We start from the raw sequence: 21,539 nt of genomic DNA on the forward strand, positions 1-21,539 counted from the left end.
AGGCGCCAATTACACTCATATCTATCATTAAATTGGATATTCCCTTGCACGCGCAATTGAATCCACGCAACAAAAAGTATATCTTAAGATGCCTGGTTTCTCCAAGTATTTTGCATAATATTCGCGAAATACAATACTTTTCTTTTGTATCTTTGACAAATGATAAAAAAAACATTCATATGTGGTTTGGATTTGCCGAATCATAATACATATAAAATAGAGTTATTCTATCTTACTTGTGGCGGTAATTCGTTTATAATAATAATTTGTATCGGCCAAATAAAATATTTAGAACCCTTAAAAACCAGAATAGGGTTAAAACAGCAGTTGCAAGTGCACGCTTACTACTCGTCGGTAAACTGTTTACAAATTTTCTATAAAATTTTCCGTTATAAATGTTATGTTTAATATTTGTACTTTCGCATAATCTTTCTCTTATTGCTTCATAATAATTCATCATTTAACTGTAATAATCGTCTAACAACCGATGAAATGTCGATTGTAATAAAAAAATGATTTTTTAAAAATTTCACTCCTTTAATTAACTAATGATTGATATTCTATGTCAACGTCAGAAAAAAGACCTATATAAGTTTGACAGTTGGACAGATTGCATGAAATTGTATAAAAATTTGAAGATTCAATAACTGATAAATATTATATCGCGAACTTGGAAATATTGAAGTAGATGTTATAGTATTTAATAACTCAAACAGCTCAATGATTGCAGTTAGAGATAAATTATGCCTAAGAGAGTAACATAACACCATTGTAAAACTTCACTTTTATCGACTTTTTGCTGCACGGAATCATGTAAAGTCTGATTTGATAAAACAGAGTCAATTTCGAAAAGTAACATTACTTTCATTTGTAATTATTTTTCGCCAAGATATAGATGTTCTTCATTTTCATGTTTGTCTTGCATTTCATCTTCAGAAAAATCGTATGAATAATTATTCATATCATGAATATCATCTTTGAATGAATATTCTGCATCTTCGCTATTCACTTCGATATTCTTTTCGACGTTTTCTTCATCGTTTTCTTCCATGCTCTCTTCAATGTTCTCTTCTGCGACACGTTCTTCAATTTCGAACGCATATTGGGCACTATCTCTTTCAGTTTCCATATCGATTGTATCATTTTGTGACAAATTCTGAAAAAAAAGAAAACTTCATTATTATTTGCTATCAATTCCAAATTACTTTTTTTATTTCGTAATTGAATTCAATTTAAGTAAATTCAGAGTAAGTTGAAAGTTATCTTCATTGTTTTTTATATTGTTGTAGTCTTGTTTTAAAAATAAAGAAATTACGATAAAATAGATATATATATTATGTTCTTATAATTATTCAACTTACAATCATTTTAATTACATATGTAATTAAATAATTAAATTAAAATCAATTATGAAATTATAAAGTAACTGGTCATTAATTTCATTTCAATTAAAAATTACAAACATAATTAGTAACTAATATTAGTAATATAAATTACAAATGTAATTAGTAACTAATATTAGTAATAATATAAGTTTGATTATCTGATTATCTTGCATTCAATCCATCTTCTTGTAATTTATTTCAGTCAATTTTCTTTCATGGATAACAAAATAAATATATTTTATACGCAAGCATAAATAATAAATTGTTTATTCCATATATAACTATAAAAATTTTCATATATATTGTTTATAATGACAAAATACAAGTTTCTCAGTGAATTGAAAAGAATTTAAATAATGAATGGAACAATATGAGAACAGATTATTATCATCAAGTTTATACAATATAAAATGTCAAAATTATACTGTGAGATATCACAAAAACCAAACTTTCACCTTAAAAGGAGTGGCCTACAGCGTAAAACTTACAAGGGAAGTGTCCCTCACATTTTAATGAGCTTTGAATATGTTAAAATATACAAAAATAAGAGACACATATTTTTTTATCTGCGTTCTCGTATTAAGGTGAAACCACTCCTTGAAAAAAATTGGTTTTTGTGTCGCGATTTCAATTAATTATTTTTTATACTATTCGAAAACGACTTATAATATTATATATATATATTTCATCATCCGATATAGCTAAGTTAAAAACATTCTTGTAATGAAACTTTATAAAAAATGTTAAGAATATGTGTCTTAAAATGTTAAGAATATGGCAGTAAGTCCTCTCTCTTTTTTTTTGGAGTAAACGTCCAAACTATTAAAGATATGAAAAAAAGTTTTAAACAAAAGTTTTATGGTTACAAGTGTATTCTATAACGACGCGTTCAAATTTTTCAAAAATGTTATATGTTTGATCACACCTCCTCCACCCTATAATTTAAAAAAACTTTTTAATTTTTATAAGGACAAAAATTAAAGCGCATTTTATGCTAAATACAACGACCTATAATAAAGTCATTTTCCGAAATCATTTTTGGGAAATGAGCGAGAAATACGCGCTCTCCTCTATACAGGGTGATTCAGAACAACTGCGTGTCCTGGCAAAGACGTACTCCTGAATTAATTCTGAGACGATTTTTTCTCTACGAAAATTTGTCCGACGCTTACATTTTAAATTATAAAAGAAAAAAGTTAGCGAACGGACGCGGAAGGTAGGAAGGGACGGCACAACTCACCGTCTGACGCAGGTGATTACTGCAGAGCGTTCGCTGCGTCGACGTGTTTACCATACGCGATAGTATGCACCTATGCGATTTCTCACTTTCTCTCTCTCTCTCTCTCTCTCTCTCTCTCTCTCTCTTTCTTTCATTTATCTTGTAGAGATCTCTATGATATCTTTATACCGTTGTAGCTTTACGGATGAATTTCATCATGAACGATGCCCCATGTGACAGATTTACACACACACAACACACACACACACACACACGCGCGCGCGCGCACACACACACACACACACACACACACACACACACACACACACACACATACACACAGAGAGAGTAATAAGCCAGGAACTATTTTCTTTAATAAATTGTACCACGTATCGCAATACTTTCACAGTCTTTCACTGACTTGATCTCACTTGATACTCACATATTAGGTGTACAAAAAAGTTCTGAGCTTTAGATTTCATACAACCGAAATAACAATTTAAATTTTATATATCTTCACGCCCTTTTGCGATTTTAAAGCGTTGACATTTGGCCTTCTAAAATGCCATACGGTTTGGCGTTTGATAACACGCATATAACCTCAAAAATCAGTAGTGTTCACGATGGCAATAACAAAAAAGCATATTCGATTTTCCACTTCGCATTTCATCTGAAGAAAAATGCTGCTGAAGTCACTGCAATGATTTGTGCTGCATATGGAGAAAACGCTGTAAGTCATACTACATGTAAAAGATGGTATCAAAAATTTCGCCAAGAAGATTTCAGTCTTGAAGATGAACCGCGTGCTGGACGCCCTCAAAAGATTAAAATGGACGAATTGCAAGCACTGCTGGATATAAACTCTGCGCAAACTGAAAAGGAGCTTGCAGAACAGCTTGGCGTTACGCAGCAAACCATTTCCGTACGTTTACATACGATGGGAAAGGTTCAGAAGGAAGACAGATGGGTTCCGCATGAATTGTCCGAAGACAACAAAAATCGGCGTGACACTGCACTCACTTTGCTTTCAAAGTTCCGGAAAAAAGATTTTCTGCACAAAATCATTACAGGCGATGAAAAGTGGATTCTTTATGATAACTAAACGTAGAAAATCATGGGTTGACCCTGGTCAACCTTCGACATCGACAAAGCCCAATATCCACGCCAAGAAGGTTTTGCTCTGTATCTGGTGGGATTGGAAAGGTGTGTTGTATTACGAGTTGTTACAACCGGGTGAAACAATCACGGCAGACCGCTACCAACAATAATTAACCAAATTGAGCGATGCAGAAGAAAAGAGGCCATTTACTGCCAAGGACGCCGTAAAGTGATCTTGCTTCATGACAATGCTCGACAACATATTGCGAAAGTGACTCAGGACCATATCTTTGCGTTAGGCTGGGAACTTCTCCCGCACGCGGCGTATAGCCCAGACATGGCGCTTTCCGATTACTATCTATTCCAGTCGCTGCAGCATCATTTGGCTGATACACATTTCGTGAGATTTGAAGAGATACGAAAATGCATTGATGACTTTATCACTTCGAAGCCGGTGAGCTTCTATTGTCAAGGAATTCGCAAGCTACCCGAAAGATGGCAAAAGATCGTTGATGCAAACGGGGAATATTTCGCTGATTAATATTTTTTTGTTTGTTTTTGAATAAAGATTAAATTTTACAAAAAAAAGCTCAGAATTTTTTTGTACACCTAATACTTGATCGATAGAATGACTTATTTACGAACGAATTTATTAGTTTGTTATTATCAATCACTATCGAGTAATTATTCGGTGATTAAAAATGAAAGACTTGAAAGAAAGAAATACATATTACATGTAATCAGAGTAATCTATCAGAAGTTCTCTTTTATAAATTGTCAACATGTTCACGGATTTACTCACGCACTTGATCGATAAAATTATTTATGAATAAATCTATCGGGTCACTACTATTAATCACCATTCGTTAATTATCCCGCCAATTGAAAATTATTACAAAAAACGCGTTACATACACAGCGCACGTAACCCGTCGCAGACTCTGCTCGATGACAACAATCAGACAGATTATATTCTTAGTGCAGTAAAGTGCATTAATTCGCCAAATGATAATAACGATCTTATTAACGAACTTATCGACCTAATGTAATGTAAATCAGATCGATAAGTCAGCCTATTATCATGATGCAGCGCGTTAATGACTAGTGATAGTGAAACACTTCGAACGCTTCGTAATACCAAGTAATAATAGATAAGTTCGATAGATAATGTCGGCAAATAATGTCCACCTGTCGAACATAATTGATTTGATTTTTTGTTGATTTTTTTTTTAATAATTTGTGAACTCGAAGAGAATGTCCCTCGAAATAAAATATTTGGTTGCCCTGAAAAGGGCAGATAAATTATTATAAAAGACTTCTTTTCTTTTTATAATAAATGTTCGAAATGTTCGCCGTCCATTCTGATGCAAGCTCTCATGTGTTCCAGTAAATTTTCTTGGGTTTTCTCCATAACTTCGTTATCGATTGACCAAATGGCATGGTGAAGTTTGTTATTTAGTTCTTCGACATTCTCAGGAAGTCTGTAAATAATTTCCTTGCAGTACCCACAAGAAAAAATCTAATGGATTGAGGTCTTGCAGGCCAACGTATCGGTCCAACGACCAGGAAATTGTTGATTTAAAAAGTCTATGACTATTCTGGCGTTATGTGGACCAGCACCGTCCTGTTGAAATATAATTTTCTGTTTAATAATGATATCTCTTCCAAAAAGTCCGACAGATTTTCTGATAAAAATTCCAAATACGATGCGCTATTTAATCTTTCTGGAAGAATAACTGGACCCAATATTTTTGTACCCATAATCCCAGCCCAGACGTTTAGTTTCCAACGAACTTGATAATTTCTGAGTCGTATCGCTCGATGATTCTCGTCATCCCACATATGAATATTATGCGAATTTAAAATTTCTTCTCGTGTGAACAGCGATTCATCACTGAATATTACATGAGAAGGAAATTCTCGATCTTCGTCTACTCTTCTTAGGAAATTCTCGCAGAATCTCTTTCTCCGAAGATAGTCTTCTTGTCGCAAATGTTGCACGCGAGTATAATGATAGGCATGTAATTTTTCTTCTTTGAGTATTCTTTGGACGGTGGAATAAGATAATTCGTGTTCTCGAGCAATGTCCCGAATACTAATTTCAGGTTCTTGCTCAACAGCATGAAGGATTGTTTCCACGTTTCATAAATTTCTTGCAACACGATGTCTACCAGTGTCCTTTCTTTTTGGTAACACGCTTCCGGTTTCATATAATCTTTGAGCCACTTCAAGTATAACAGGTCTTGGACGCAGGACGTTGGGATCCGCGCACCGCTATCGGCGACAGACCGCGACGTCCCATTCGACGAAGGGAGCGGAAAGGGGACATCGAATCCCCCCCCCCCCACGAACACCGTATAAATAAGGTGAACCGATTGATACTTCAATCAATAAACCGTCAACTGTAGGACATTCTCAGAGCGACATCGAGACTTCAATCAACAATTCTCCGATTATTAAAACGTTCTTATCAGAGCGACATCGATACTTCCTCAATAATTCTTTGACTATTAGAACGTCCTTGTCAGGACGATATCAACAATCTTTCGATTTTTAGAACGTTCTTGTCAGAACGATATCGATATCTCACTCTTTTGATTATTAAAACATCGTTGACAACATGAACGATATGACAATCTACACGAATGAAGAATATTATGACATGATGATGGTACTTGGCGATAAGAAGACTATCCTCGAAGAAAGAGATTCTACGAGAATTTTCTAAGAAGAGTACACGAAGATCGAGAATTTCCTTCTCGTGTAAATTATTAAACAGAAAATTATATTTTAACAGGACGGTGCTGGTCCACATAACGCCAGAATAGTCATAGACTTTTTAAATCAACAATTTCCTGGTCGTTGGATGGACCGATACATTGGCCTGCAAGACCTCAATCCATTAGATTTTTTCTTGTGGGTACTGCAAGAAAATCATTTACAGATAGCTTCCCGAGAATGTCGAAGAACTAAATAACAAACTTCACCATGCCATTTGGTCAATCGATAACGAAGTTATGGAGAAAACCCAAGAAAATTTACTGAAACACATGAGAGCTTGCATCAGAATGGACGGCGAACATTTTGAACATTTATTATGAAAAGAAAAGAAGTCTTTTATAATAATTTATCTGCCCTTTTCAGGGCAACCAAATATTTTATTTCGAGGAACATTCTCTTCGACTTCACAAATTATTAAACAAAAAAATCAACAAAAAATCAAATCAATTATGTTCGACAGGTGGACATTATTTGTCGACATTATCTATCGAACTTATCTATTATTACTTGGTATTACGAAGCGTTCGAAGTGTTTCACTATCACTAGTCATTAACGCGCTGCATCATGATAATAGGCTGACTTATCGATCTGATTTACATTACATTAGGTCGATAAGTTAGATCGTTATTATCACTTGACGAATTAATGCACTTTACTGCACTAAGAACATAATCTGTCTGATTGTCATTGATTGTTGTCATTGAACAGAGTCTGCGACGGGCGCTGTGTATGTAACGCGTTTTTTGTAATAATTTTCAATTGACGGGATAATTAACCAGTGGTGATTAATAGTAGTGACCCGATAGATTTATTCATAAATGATTGTATTGATCAAGTGCGTGAGTAAATCCGTGAACATGTTGACAATTTATAAAAGAGAACTTCTGATAGATTACTGTGATTACATGTAATGTGTATTTCTTTCTTTCAAGTCTTTCATTTTTAATCACCGAATAATTAATCGATAGTGATTGATAATAACAAACTAATAAATTCGTTCGTAAATAAGTCATTCTATCAATCAAGTGTGTGAGTATCAAGTGAGATCAAGTCAGTGAAAGACTGTGAAAGTATTGATACGCGATACAATTTATTAAAGAAAATAGTTCCTGGCTTATTACTCTGTGTGTGTATGTGTGTGTGCGTGCGTGCGTGCGTGCGTGCGTGCGTGCGTGCGTGCGTGCGTGCGTGCGTGCGTGCGTGCGTGTGTGTGTGTGTGTGTGTAAATCTGTCATATGGGGCATTGTTCATCCATGATGAAATTCATTCATCAAGCTACAACGATATAAAGATGTCATAGAGATCTCTACAAGGTAAATGAATGAAAGAGAGAGAGAGAGAAATTAAGTGAGAAATCGCATAGGTACTATCGCGTATGGTAAACATGTCGATGCAGCGATCGCCCTGCAGTAATTACCTGCGTCGGACGGTGAGTTGTGCCGTCCCTGTCTTCCGTACGCGTCTCGTTCGCTAACTTTTTTCTTTTATAATTTAAAATGTAAGCGTCGGAAAAAATTTTCGAGGAAAATTTTAGAAGAAAAATCGTCTCAGAATTAATTCAGCAGTATGTCCTTGCAAGGACCGGGGTTGTTCTCAATCACCCTATATACGCGCTCCATATGTATTCGACTCATACCGCGTTGGCTGCACGGGACAGCGTTAAACGCGAATATGACGCAGTTCGTCGGTACAGTGCAATAATAATTATTGAAATAATAACTTATTTTATAATAATAATAATAATAATAATAATAATAATAATAATAACAATAATGGTAGCAGGTCTTGTAAAATGTATTCAAATAATATATCAAAGAACGTTCAAAGCATTTTAGACATTTACAAACAAGTTACAAATAAAAGAAATTATTATTTTCATAAAATATCGTTCATTTAATTTTGATCGTAGAGTAGCTATGGCAATGTTATAAATATATTTTATCACTGATATTGTTACACTGATATTGTACCGATGAACTACGTCATATTCTCCTTTAACGCTGTCCCGCACAGCCAGTGCGGTATGAGACGAATACGTATAGAGCGCATATATAGAGGCTTTCTCGCTCATTTCCCAAAAATGCAATTTCGGACAATGATTTTATTATAGTCGTTGTATTCAGCAAAAATGCGCTGTAATTTTTGTCCTTATAAAAATTTAAAAATTTTTTTAAATTAGGAAGGGGGAGGTGTGGTCAAAATATAACATTTTTGTAAAATTCGAATGCGTTATAAAGTACACTTGTAGCCATAAAACTTTTGTTTAACACTTTTTTCATATCTTTAACAGTTTGAACGATTTACTCCGAAAGAAAAAAAACCGATTTTTTTCAAGAGGTGGTTTCACTTTCTTAACGTACGAGAACGCAGATAAAAAAAAAATATGTGTCTCTTATTTTTATCTATATTTTTATCTATATTTTAACATATTCGAAACTCATTAAAATCGGTGAGGGATACTTTCGTCACTTCCCTTGTTAGACAAATTCAATTCTTTTTTTGTAATATTTGAAAATTTTGAATTGGAAGTATTTTTCTATTTGAATGTTATCAAAATTTGAAAAAATAATAAACTGATGGGATTTTAAGCGTAACATGTTTCTTTTTAGAAATGTATTTGTTTTTACCTTTGCTGGTGATAGAAAACGATGCGTCTGATAATAATATAAAGAATAATTGAAATTAAAACACGATTATTTCGACGTTATGAATTTGTCAAATTTTGAAACAAAGTTTTCAATGTAAAAATTATTTTTAATAATTACAAATTTAAGAAAACCGTGTTTTCTTTATTAGCATAATAGCAGGGACTTTCTTGAATTTAGCATTAACTTATACAATCACACATAAAAATAATTTATGTTTTACTGTATTTCTACAGTTTAAAATTGTTATAGGTTTCCAATTTGCTAATTGTGTCGCGATTTCAATTAATTATTTTTTATACTATTCGAAAACGGCTTGTAATATTATATATTTCATCACCCGATATAGCTAAGTTAAAAACATTCCTGAAAAGAAACTTTATAAAAAGTGTCTTAAAATGTTAAGAATATGGCGGTAAGTTCTCTCTCTTTTTGACCTATCGTTTTTTAATATCTCATTTTGAAAAACGAGTGCATCGAGCAGCTCGAAGAACTCAATCATGTTAAACGTTCTCGACTCACCGTTGAAAACAGACAATCTGTGGTGGCGAGAATTGTGCGGGTGCCGCGAGTCGTGCGATTCTCGCCACCACAAATTCAATTCAAAATTCAATTAGAATGACGTTTTGTGTACTTTGATGGCGAGTACGCGAGTACCAGTAGAGATAATGGATCTCTCATTTGACGCGAGATTGATACGGCGTTTGAAAGTATTGACTGGCGCGGTGATTAACGTGGACTATATCGAGCCGCGACGATTTTTGGAAGATGCCGGTGATAATGCTCGAGCGAGTGCGAAACATTGTAGAAAGACATGGTAATATGAAAGTGAACATCGCATTCAAGTGAACGGCAAGTTTATGATGGGCGATAAATGCGCCAATAAAAGTATAAACACTAAAAGTAAAATAGTGTTTGCTGTGTTAGTGAACTCTTTCGAGTGTCAAATGTGGATGAGTGGTATGAGCAGCACGTCATCGAACCTATGTTGGTATCGCTCGAAGAGTTTCAGGAACGCGACAATGGATGGGCGCTGTCACGTATATTAAATTTGACAATTAATGTTAATAAATATAATTCCATGCACGCGGGATGTTACATCGAGTTACCGCGGGAAATTATGTTGAAAAGAGCAATAATTAATGTGTAGTCAACGGACAATGCGTGTTTCGCATGGTCAATAGGCACGTGTCCTGCAGCTCGTCCGCGCGATCCACGTATATTCATAGGGGAAGACACCTTTACGCGTCAACAAATCAAAATTCTCGTTCGATAACGTGGAAAATTCAGAACGTAAAATTTTCAATTTCTCTTTACTTAAAAAAGATGTTAATTTATCGAAGCTGGTACTCAAAAATTTGTATGAATCGATGAACCGTAATTGTACACAATTTTGCGAATCTGATCTGTCTGCGGTATCTTTGACATGTTTAATGAACGAATATTTTTCCTTTGTTATCGGCAGCACGTCGATCCTGCCTTTGTACGCCGTAGCTATTTCCGTGATAACAAAGTGCGCGTCATAATCGGATAAGTTGTGAAAGACTACAGGAATGCAATATGATGAATGATTTTTTTATAGTTTAAATTGCAATTCGAATGCGCGGATTCGCGGTAACGACCGGTAAGGTGGCAATGATCGCGTACCAACGTCCGACACGCAAATGATTTTTCACAACGCGTCGTTATGATAACGCGTCACGCTATGGTATATCTCCCACTGTTCTCTCGATAACATTTCTGTGGGGACATTCGCGGATAACAAAATTTTTACTCGATGCGCCAAGTCTTCGAGTTGCCGAATGAACCATGCAACGCAGTCTTCGCCACGACGAAATTGATACGTCGATAATGCGTCGTACGAGCATCGCATACAGTATCCTACGCTAAATACCTCGTGCTGCTGTTGATATGTGTACAACGTCGTGTTTTCCCTCTCCGGCTCCATCCTTCGCAGTATGCACTCTAGTATCCGCGTAGATAATGAATGGAAGTTCTTTGTTGCTGTGGTTCTTGAATTCGAGCCACTTGTCGTCCTCGGTCGGCAGTCGGATGGCGCAATCGTTCATCCATTCGCAATCCACCATATGCGATTCCAATTTCTCGGAAAATTAAAATAAAATAAAAACTAAATTAAAATAATGTAGACATCTGCAAACGGAAAACATGATTTTTTAGCATTTTTAGCATTTAAATTAACAATTATAAAATATTTTACAATTTGTTAAAAAATGTGCATACGTACCGATCACAAAAATATTGCTTGTGTTCTTTTTTACTCAGTTGCGAGACGAGACGGGACGAGTTTTTGATATACGCGATTTGCGTGTTTCTCCTTCTTCTTTGTTGTTAGATGTAGTCGGCAAAATCTCTTTTCCCTTGATACTGTAGATGTTGATAGAAAAGTCGTTGAGATGTTCGAACTTTTTAATTTGATTCAACGTCATCGGAAACGTAATGTCTTGGAGATTCAACACCGTCGTATAATGTGGATACGATGATTCCTGATTTGTATGCTTTTTGGCCGGATGCAAGGCCGCGACTACTCGCGCGAATCATTTTATAGCTCGTTGACCGGTGACACAGTGTCGGAAAACGATTACGCGCACGCCGTGAACGTCTGGCAGCGGTTCTCTATTGAAACCCTAGACGAATATAGCGATTTGTATTTAAAAACCGATGTATTGTTATTGGCCGACGTTTTTGAAAATTTCCGCGAAAGTTGTATCAAAAGTTATAGCCTCGATCTCGCTCATTACTACACATTGCCAGGTTTCATGTGGGACGTCATGCTGAAACATACGCGTGTAAAATTTGAGTTGCTCATCGACATCGATATGGTTATGTTTATCGAGCGCGGTATACGTAGTGACCTCAGTCAATGTTCCGGCAGATACGCGTAGGCCAATAACAAGTACATGCATTCATACGACCCGTCGTCGTATTTGATGTACTACGACGTGAACAATCTGTACGGATGTGTCAATCGCTGTCCTATGCCGAATTTCGATGGATTGAAGACGTTGTAAACTTTACCGCGAACGCGATCACTCCAGATTCATCTACGGGTTATATTCTCGAGTATTCGTATCATCTGCACGACCGACACGCTGACCTACCTTTCTGTCCGACAGGTGATAAACCACCCGGTACGCGGCAGGATAAACTTCTCGCGACGTTATATGACAAGAAGCGGTACGTCATCCACTATTGCAACTTGCAGCAATGTACGCGCTACGGTCTTCGTATCGCAAAGATACATCGCGTATTACAATTTGCTCAATCCGCTTGGCTCCATGATTACATCGAACTCAATATACACTTTAGAATGTGCGCGAAAAATGATTTTGAAAAAAATTTGTACAAATTAATGAAGAACGCGGTATTCGGTAAAACAATGGAAATGTTCGGAATCACATGGATGTAAAATTGATAACAAAATGGGATGGACGGTATGGTGCGGAGGCAATGATCACGAAACCAAATTTCCACATGCGAACCAGATGCGAACTAACGGGATGTTTATATTAGATATCGTGTCTCGCTCGTGCCCATTGTATGTTTCATGCTTGATATACAGACTTGCAACAGATCCAATCTGAGGATTTATAATGTTAAATAATATTCTTTTTATATTAAATAAAAGGATTGCAATATACTTGAATAGTTGGAGCGGTTACAATTCTTTCTCTTGCTTCATGAATATTTATCAAAAAAGTTGAAAGCAATATTACATAAGAGAAAATATTATTAATAATGTTTTGGAGGAAAGAAAAGACTCGTGGACGTAACATGATTACAACAATATATTTTGAGGCTTTGCTATATGCAAATCTAGTGCCTATTGAAGGAATTAGGTGTCCTATTACTCGTATTGAATTCCGAACTTAATTTTATAAAATCTGAGACATCTCTGCGAGATAGTTTCTATCCGAGTATAATTGTCCTCTCGAGCTTTTTAAGTTTGAAGACGTTTCTCAGAGATAAGAGTGGTGTTGGAGAGTGTCACAGCTGCGGTCCGACCTGCATTTATCGAAAGGATCATCATTTCTCTGAAGTATCGATCGTGGGGATTCGAGAATATACATGTATATATGTACTGTAATGTATGTATATATGTGTGTATTATTGAATTGTTGACATGTTATTCTAAACATGTTATTGCGATAAATATCATCACCATGTCTCTGTGGTCGAAAGGGTAAGATGTCTGCCCGGTAAGCAGGAGATCCAGGTTCAATTCCTGACTGAGATGATATTTTTCACAAAAATAATTGCGGATTTTTACAACTGGTTCATGGTCGGGTCTCGTCGTGGCATACGCCTTCCCTTCTTATCCTCTTTTTATAAAACTAAGATCACCAAGTATAATTATAATAATAAATTGCTTAGATTTTATTTTCTAAAACTTAAAAATTCTATCACTTGGGTTTTATCTTTTAAAAAGAATTATCTAATAATTCACATAACCTAGCGCCAGTTATTGATATAAAATCTTTTATACAAATGATACGAGTTGAATATATATAAATTGAGTAAGGTAATGCAATTTTATGATATCATTATATAATAAAAAGGCTTCGATTGGAAGATAGATATCAGTTAGGTTTTATTTTTTATTAAAAGCAATTATACATTGCACTTTCGAGATAATGTGATTGTAACTTGGCGCCACTATCAAATCTTTACAAATACAAATACTATATATTATTAGGATTGAGTATCACACATTATTTGAACGTCAGTAAAATGATATAATTTTATGATGTAATATATGATTTAAAGTACAAAAACTCTTGTATGCAAAGATCTTATAGGTTCTATTTTTTTAAAATAAAAGATATTGTCAGTTAGATTTTATTCTTTAATTTAGTACAACAGTTCTTCCTTCAAATGTGCTCCTATACTTGACACCCTTTCTTTAACTTTTTTAAAAAGGTAATTTTATTATAATATTAAGTGACGTACTGACAATGAAATTTTTTATTGTATCTAATTTCATTATTATGTGCTTAATTGTGCAGATCTTTTATAGATCAGGAGACACGGTAGTGTCTCGGGTGTCAAGTCAACCGAGAACACTGTTGTGTGACTTTACGCGAGTCGTCGAGGTTCGAGCATCTGAAATTATCGAATCTTAATAACGGCTATACTGATCAAGTTCTAAGTAGGCTTGATCGATAGCTTGAGTCCGACTTGCACAATAAAAATATTTTTATTTTTCTGCTACGTGCCCTACAAGCAGAGATATTGCTACACAAAATCCGATTTGGAAATTTTTACTTTAAGAAACGTCATTATCGTCGCCTTTGTACGGCTGCAACGTCTGTCACGAGATGTCATTATTAATCTTATTGACCCAGCGGATTATTAGACTGAAGTCAGGGTTATTGTAGAATCTAGCGAATCAATGTTCGCTGGGTCCTGCAGTGACCCTGATTTATCGGCTTGATTTATCCGCTGGGTCGATAAAATTGATTGATGTATACACGGTAGTGTTTTTGATTAGACCTCTCGGGTATCAATATAATAATAAATACGCGTATATTAAAATTAAAAAGGAAACATTAGCAGTATTAATAAATTGCATACTACTATTATTCTTTTTCTGCACGTTCGAGTGGTGGCCAACGATGTTGACGTTCGCGGTGAGTTTGACAATTTGTAATAATTTCGGAGTGTAACTCATGTTTGTGTCTATACTTTGCAGGTAAGTTCTATTTTTCATTTTATCAGAGATCAAAGATATTATTCTTTTATTCAATCTTATCTACATACTCTTATGTCACTCTAGATAAATCAGTTCCAAAGCGAATAAAAATGAAAATTTGTCAATTAAAAAAATAACATATCTAGAGAACTATACATATATTATAATTTTGAATCATATTTCTAATCAACTATTTATTATTAGACAATTACATATATATATATATATATATATATATATGTATATATATAATTGCAAAATTTAAAAAGAATTTAAAGATTGATATTTGATAATTTCCAACTTATATTGATCTTAAACTATTTAATAACAATATATATGTGTGTATATATACACACACATTGTTTGATCGGATTGCATGGATGATTATTTAAGTTTATTATTTCTTCCAATAAATATATATATATATATAGAATATATGAAATAATAAGATTACATGTTTATTTATTAGGTATATATATATATATATATATATATATATACACTATAAAATTATCTTTTTTTTAAAAAAAGATAAAAAAAGGGTGTCAAGTATAGTGGATATTGCCAACTCAAATGATTGTGTAAAATTTATATAAAAGATTTGATATCAATAATTGGCGCCAAGTTATAATCTTACAAACATGAAGCTACAAGTCCATTTTAGTCAAATTATATATTTCAATCGTATAAAAGATTTGATAAACCACTGTTTTAAAAAAATAAAACTCAAGTAGTAGTTTCTTTAATTTAAAAATAATAAAAACCAAATTGTATGTATATCTTTCTATCCATTAAAAACTTCTTTTTCTAACCCAAGTGGTAATTATTTAGCTTTAAAATATTTTTATATCACAAAATTACTTTACTCAATTTACGTTTTTATTACAAAGAATTATAAAGTAACAGTATAAAATAAATGATAAAATTTTATTTAAATAAAAAAAATTTTTATGTAAAAACACTTGCTGATTTTCGCGAAATAAAGCATGAGGCGTGCAAGTGGTGTTTATGTTTTTATTACAAACTGTCAGTGGATAGCTGATTTCCGTGCGAGATGATGTATGTCTCGAGGATGCTGCCACTCCGACAACCGGATACCGAGAGCCCCCGATTCTTCGTATCCCTTTGACTGCGGTGATGCGTTCTGTCGGGCGTCCCGACCAGGCCAGGGAGTACCCTAGTACTGGGAAGTAATCGTCAAGAGCACTCAACGGCATTAGGGAGACCCTGGTTCGGTATTTTGTCAGGGAGAGCTCTGACGTAGTAATCAGGATTTGTATGCTCTGAGACCGAGCGTTCTCGGCTATGCGCCTCGGCGGTGTTCAGAAAGCGGAGATCGGAGCGGAGGTTTCTACGGTCGAGCGTACTCGGCTGTGCTGGAGGGCACTCCAGTGCCATTTAGAATAGATTCCTCCGAGAGATAACGGAAAAGTATGTCGTCGTCGAGTGCACTCGCCATACTGAGGCTATTTCAGTACGTTCTAACCACCTTTTGGATCTAGAATTCTGTATCTCTCGGTTTTTCTTGCGCGATGCTGCGTCCGAGAACAAGTGATTTCTGTGAAGAGTAAGTTTCTTTTATCCGAGATCGGCCGCAATATTTCGGATTCGGATTGGCCGATCTCGGGGAGGGCTTCCCTCCACAGGGTAAAGAAAATCGCGGAGTAAGAAAGATTTGGTGGTGCGGTATTCAGTGCGAGGAGTGTACTCGTTCGTGGCGTGGTATTCGGCGCGGCGCGGGGAAGCGTATTCGTTCCTTGGCGCGATATTCGATGCGATATGGGGAGATAATTCATTTTATTATCTTTATACTTGGTGATCTTAATTTTATAAAAAGAAGAAAAAAGGGAACTCATGGCGGAGCTCGACCACGAATCAGTCTTGAAAATTCGTAATTATTTTGCGAAAAATATTACCTCAGCCAAATACATATAGACATACGTTACAATATACATATATACATGTATATTCTCGAATCCCCACGACCAGTATTTCAGAGAGATGATGGTCCTATCCTCTCGATGGATGCAAGTCGCAGCGGCGACACTCCCAACGCCACTTTTATATCTGAAAAACGTCTTTGCATCAAAGCTCGAGAGGACAATTATACCTAGATAGTAAACTATCTCGCAGAGATATCTCAGATTTTATAAAACTAAGCTCGGAATTCAGTACGAGCAGTAGGACACCTAACTCCTTCAACAGGTACTAAATTTGCATATAGCAAAGCCATTTAATCTTTATAGCGCGCTAACTGCCAAACGCGATATTCGGTGCGGTGTGAGGAGCGTGCTAGCTCCGTGATGCGGTGTTCGGCGCGGTGTGGGGAGCGTTCCACGAAAACAGCCGCGAATGTGCCAAACTCGGATTTTCCGAAATATTTCGGAGAATCTTATTGTGTGTGAAAAGATGAAAAATTGACGCAAGCACCAGTTTGCAATAACAAGTCGCACTCCGCTTGATGAGCGGCGGTCCTCGATAGTCGGGGGAATCGAAGTAGTGCGAAGCAGAGGAGCGCTTCGTTATATACTATTGTGATCAAATATAAACGAGATTTTTGTTATAGAGTGAAAAATCTTTATTTATTCTTCAAAATCAAATTCGTCGCCTTCAAAATAATCCCCTCCCGATGCAATACACTTATGCCAACGCTTTTTCCAATCCTCGAAACACTCTTCTTCCGGAATGGAAGCCTTCAATACCTTCTTCGTTTCGGCTTGTATCTCCTCAATCGATTCAAAACGGTGTCCCCGGAGCGGTCTTTTGAGTTTATTGAATAGCCAGAAGTCACACGGTGCTAAATCAGGTGAATACGGTGGTTGTGGAACGATATGGGTCGAGTTTTTGGCGAAATGGTCACGAAGAACTAGTGCAGTGTGAGATGGCGCATTATCGTGGTGCAAAAACCATGAGTTGTCTGCCCATAAATCTGACTTCTTGAGGCGAATAGCTTCACGCAAACGACGCATAACACTCAAATAATATTCCTTGTTGACAGTTTGGCCTGGCGGAAGGAATTCATAATGCACACCACGAATCGAAGAAAACTGTTAACAAAACCTTGATTTTTGAGCGACTTTGGCGCGATCTTTTTGGTCTTGCCTCACCTTTTGCACGATATTCGCTCGATTGGTCGGGTGTTTCCGGGTCGTACGCATAGATTCAAGTCGCATCTCCAGTTATGCGTTTCATCTTGTCCTGGTAGTCAGAAATCATTGTTTCACACACTTCAACGCGACGCTGTTTTTCCAAAAAATTAAATATTTTCGGAACCAAATGAGATTTGACTCTTCTCAAGCACAAATGGTCTTTCAAAATGGTCTGGACTGATCCAAATGAAATGTTTATAGTATCGGCAAGTTCTCTAATTGTTAATCGACGATTTTGGAACACCAAATCCTTGATTTGCTTCACGTGTTGTTCATCAGTTGATGTTTTTGGTCATCTTTGATGTGGTTCGTTTTCTACGCTTTCTCGACCATCTTTCAACATTTTATACCAGTCAAATACTCTTGATCTTGATAAAGCCTGGTCACCAAAAGCCTTCTGCAACATTCTGAACGTAGTTTCAGTAGCAGAAATTTCACTCCGCAAATAAAATAAAATATAATTTCTTTGCCCAACAGAATCACACATCGTAAAAATCGAAAAAAAATACTTTTGGATATTCACAAAAACGAGCGTTCACTATTAAACAAATGAAGAGAATGACATGAAATTTCACATAGATGTCAAAGACAGTACTACCAACTTAATCAAAAAAATATTTGTCAGAATGAACCCGCGCAGTTTAAATTTAAAAATCTCGTTTATATTTGATCACAGTAATATGTACAAGCATATTTTTTATTTCTTTCAACAACTGTGAAAGAAACCGTATATTTTTTGCTTGAACAGGCTTCATTTTACTTGCCTTTCATATTATTTATTGATTATCAGGAAAGGAAAGAGTAGCAGCCGTCTACTTTCACAAGTGTCGTTTTGTTCAAATACTTCTTTATTTGCAAATTAAATGCAATAAATTTTATTGTGTCATTTTTCGCCTATGACGTCACGACTCCAATATGATCGCAGCGAACTACTCAATCTTAATAATGAAGAAAGTATTTTTAATATTGATATCTTGGAGATATTAAATTGCATTATTAAATTGCAAACGCTGTTTACGTAATTGATTATCCAATTGTGCTAGATGCCAAAGAAAACCTTTATTTGGACGAACATCTCGATTTGTACGAACCAAATGTATAGCATCGATTGCTAACATATTTTTCTTTATCATTAAATATGCAAGAACACATGTAGCACTGCGAGATATACCTTGCATGCAATGTATGAATGCTTTGCCTAAAAAAATGGATTTTTATTTATACATGATGTCGAAGGTAATATTAATAGAAAAGTTCAGTTACCTTTGATAGATACTGCATCAGCAATAAAATTTGCTGCTATATAAAAATATTCACTAATATCTTCGGTAGGTAAGTCTTTAATTGGCAAACCAAGATATTTAATCTTTGTATCTGCATAATAATTCTTATCTGTATTTACAAATCCAAATCCTTTTCCTTCAGCAGCATTCAATAGATGTGTTATACCTAACTTCTCAAGATATTTCTTGTTTTTTGCTGTAATACTTTATAAAAAATAATTATACAAAGATTTAATTTTATCACTAATTTTTTTTTATACTATTTTCTTTTATATTCACCCGTCACCAATATATATTCCAGAATATACTTCGTCACAATCAATTTCTTTTTGAGCATAATAATATTGTAAATTATCAAGATTAGGATCAAATCCAGGTAATGATTTAAATTCAAGTTTCCTTTTTGTTAAAATAGCTAATGTCAATTGATGTTCTGTGGTTTCTTCATCAAATGGTATCTGAAAATTCAAGATACATAAACAAATATTAGCATACATAACAAACATTATAAATACATAACAAACATTATTAACTATAAATAATCAAAAATAAAGAATATATTATTTCAATTTTATAATTATTATTTAACAATAGACGAAAGTTGCTGATATTGACATATGTTTCCTAAACGGACATCCTTTTATTTCTCAAAAATTAAATATTGCATTTTATTCCCGGGAAAAAAGTTTATATTTAATTATATATAATTATATTATATCAGATATAATTATATATAATTATATATAGTGAGATCTATTAATATTACAAATTATATGGAATTATATCAAAATATTTATAACTCCATATCAAATTATGTTGAAATTATATTGAAATTATTTTCGAGTAAAAACTTTATATCTAATTATATATAATTATATCAAAATATTAATAATTTTATGTATAATTATGTAAAATTAATGTTATGTCCGCGCGAGTCTTCTGCGGCCGAGTGGAGTTGAGCCGTTGTTTGAAGTAGAAGCGAAGCGCTCTCCAACAGTTTTATTTACATGATGAATGGCGCGTTGACTCGTGGCGTACGGACGTGTGTCCGCCGAATTGTTATTGTAATTTGGTTTGAATAAAGCCTACGTGTTTTATTAAATGGTGTTGTTCATTGCCGAGCGCGGCTTCCTAACGAATCGCAAGTGAGTGCGCGATAAGTGAGAGCGTCAGTCTCCGCTGCAGATGTAAAAATATTGAAATTATATTGAAATTTTTTTCGAAGAAAAAGTTTATATCTAATTAGAAATAATTATATCAAAGTGCTTATAACTTCAAATTGAATTATACAAAACTATATTTCTTTATCAAATAGGAAGATATACATTAAATTATAATATAAAGTTTATACATAATATATTATGCATCAAACTAGATATAAGTAATAACATCTAAACGAGAGACATTTCCGAGATATTACGAGTTTAATTGATATTATACGATTTATACGTACATACATATATACGAATATACACAATTTACGAACACATAATTTCAATCAAACATAAAGGATAAAGGATCCTTAACGAAAATTTTAAGTTTAATATAATTACACTTTTACTTCATTTATTTTATGAAAAATTTAATATTTCATATAATATTTCATATATGAGATTCATATAAATATAAGTATTATAAATAAATATACTTATAAATATACTATAATATACTATAATAAATATATTATAAAAATATATTAGGTTTTCATATTTATTATAAAAATGGACTCATTAAAAACTTGATTGTATTTAAGAATATATAATTATATCTAATTATATCTAATTATATACCCACTCAGCAAAAATAGTTAGCAGAATGTCGGCAAACAGATTTAATCAGAAAAATGTTAGCAGACTGACTTCATCTGAGATCTCATTCTGCTTACATTCTGTTGACAGAACCTGTTGACATTCTGTGTCAGCAGACTAGCAGCAGATCCTGCCATCAAATTGTGTTGCGCAGGTCCTGCTCGCTTTCTGTCGCCAATCTGACGGCAGACTACAGCAGGATCTGCTCGATTTCTGTTGCCAATCTGCTGGTACAGAATGTCAACAGATTCTGTCCGATTTCTGGCAGTTTGCTAGTATTGTCAGATATTACAGAATCTGTTAGCAATCTGTTGGCTCTCTGTTGGCATCAGAAATTTATAACAGACTTTGCGCATAATCTGTCTTTTCAAATTTGGTTATTGGAGTATATAAGTAGCAAGATGACGTCATGACGTTATGACGATGATTTAAGGTCATTTTTCGTCATTTAACGTCAGTGT

At 34.5% G+C, this 21,539-nt stretch overlaps 2 protein-coding genes across 4 annotated transcripts in view; both read right to left on the bottom strand.

Moving 5' to 3' along the window:
* Positions 1-631: 631 nt before the first annotated feature.
* Positions 632-15,045, bottom strand: LOC148935719 (uncharacterized). 2 transcript variants are annotated; one of them, XM_089081219.1, is made up of 3 exons: positions 11,374-15,045; positions 11,023-11,230; positions 632-1,156 (listed from the first exon to the last, which is right to left on the bottom strand). In XM_089081219.1, exons 2-3 carry the CDS (start codon positions 11,074-11,076, stop codon positions 875-877), a joined length of 336 nt encoding a protein of 111 aa, XP_088937345.1. In that variant the 5' UTR covers positions 11,077-11,230; positions 11,374-15,045; the 3' UTR covers positions 632-874. The 2 variants fall into 2 exon arrangements, with proteins under 2 accessions (XP_088937345.1, XP_088937344.1); XM_089081218.1 differs by having other exon boundaries at positions 11,023-11,279.
* Positions 15,046-17,392: 2,347 nt separating this feature from the next.
* LOC105424951 (dual specificity protein phosphatase 3) overlaps positions 17,393-21,539 on the bottom strand; it is a 24,199-nt gene continuing 20,052 nt past the window's right edge. The window contains exons 2-4 of one of the 2 annotated variants that reach the window (XM_089081215.1): positions 19,550-19,728; positions 19,251-19,474; positions 17,393-18,394 (exon numbers count right to left, since the gene is read on the bottom strand). In XM_089081215.1, the coding sequence (XP_088937341.1) occupies positions 18,324-18,394; positions 19,251-19,474; positions 19,550-19,728 (474 nt within the window). In that variant the 3' untranslated portion in view covers positions 17,393-18,323. Of the gene's footprint in view, positions 18,395-18,817; positions 19,186-19,250; positions 19,475-19,549; positions 19,729-21,539 lie in introns of those variants that run through there. The other variant, XM_089081214.1, reaches the window with a different exon arrangement.

Source organism: Pogonomyrmex barbatus, unplaced genomic scaffold (assembly GCF_055798465.1).
Source record: "Pogonomyrmex barbatus isolate J1 unplaced genomic scaffold, ASM5579846v1 scaffold4, whole genome shotgun sequence".
NCBI classification, from domain to species: domain Eukaryota; kingdom Metazoa; phylum Arthropoda; class Insecta; order Hymenoptera; family Formicidae; genus Pogonomyrmex; species Pogonomyrmex barbatus.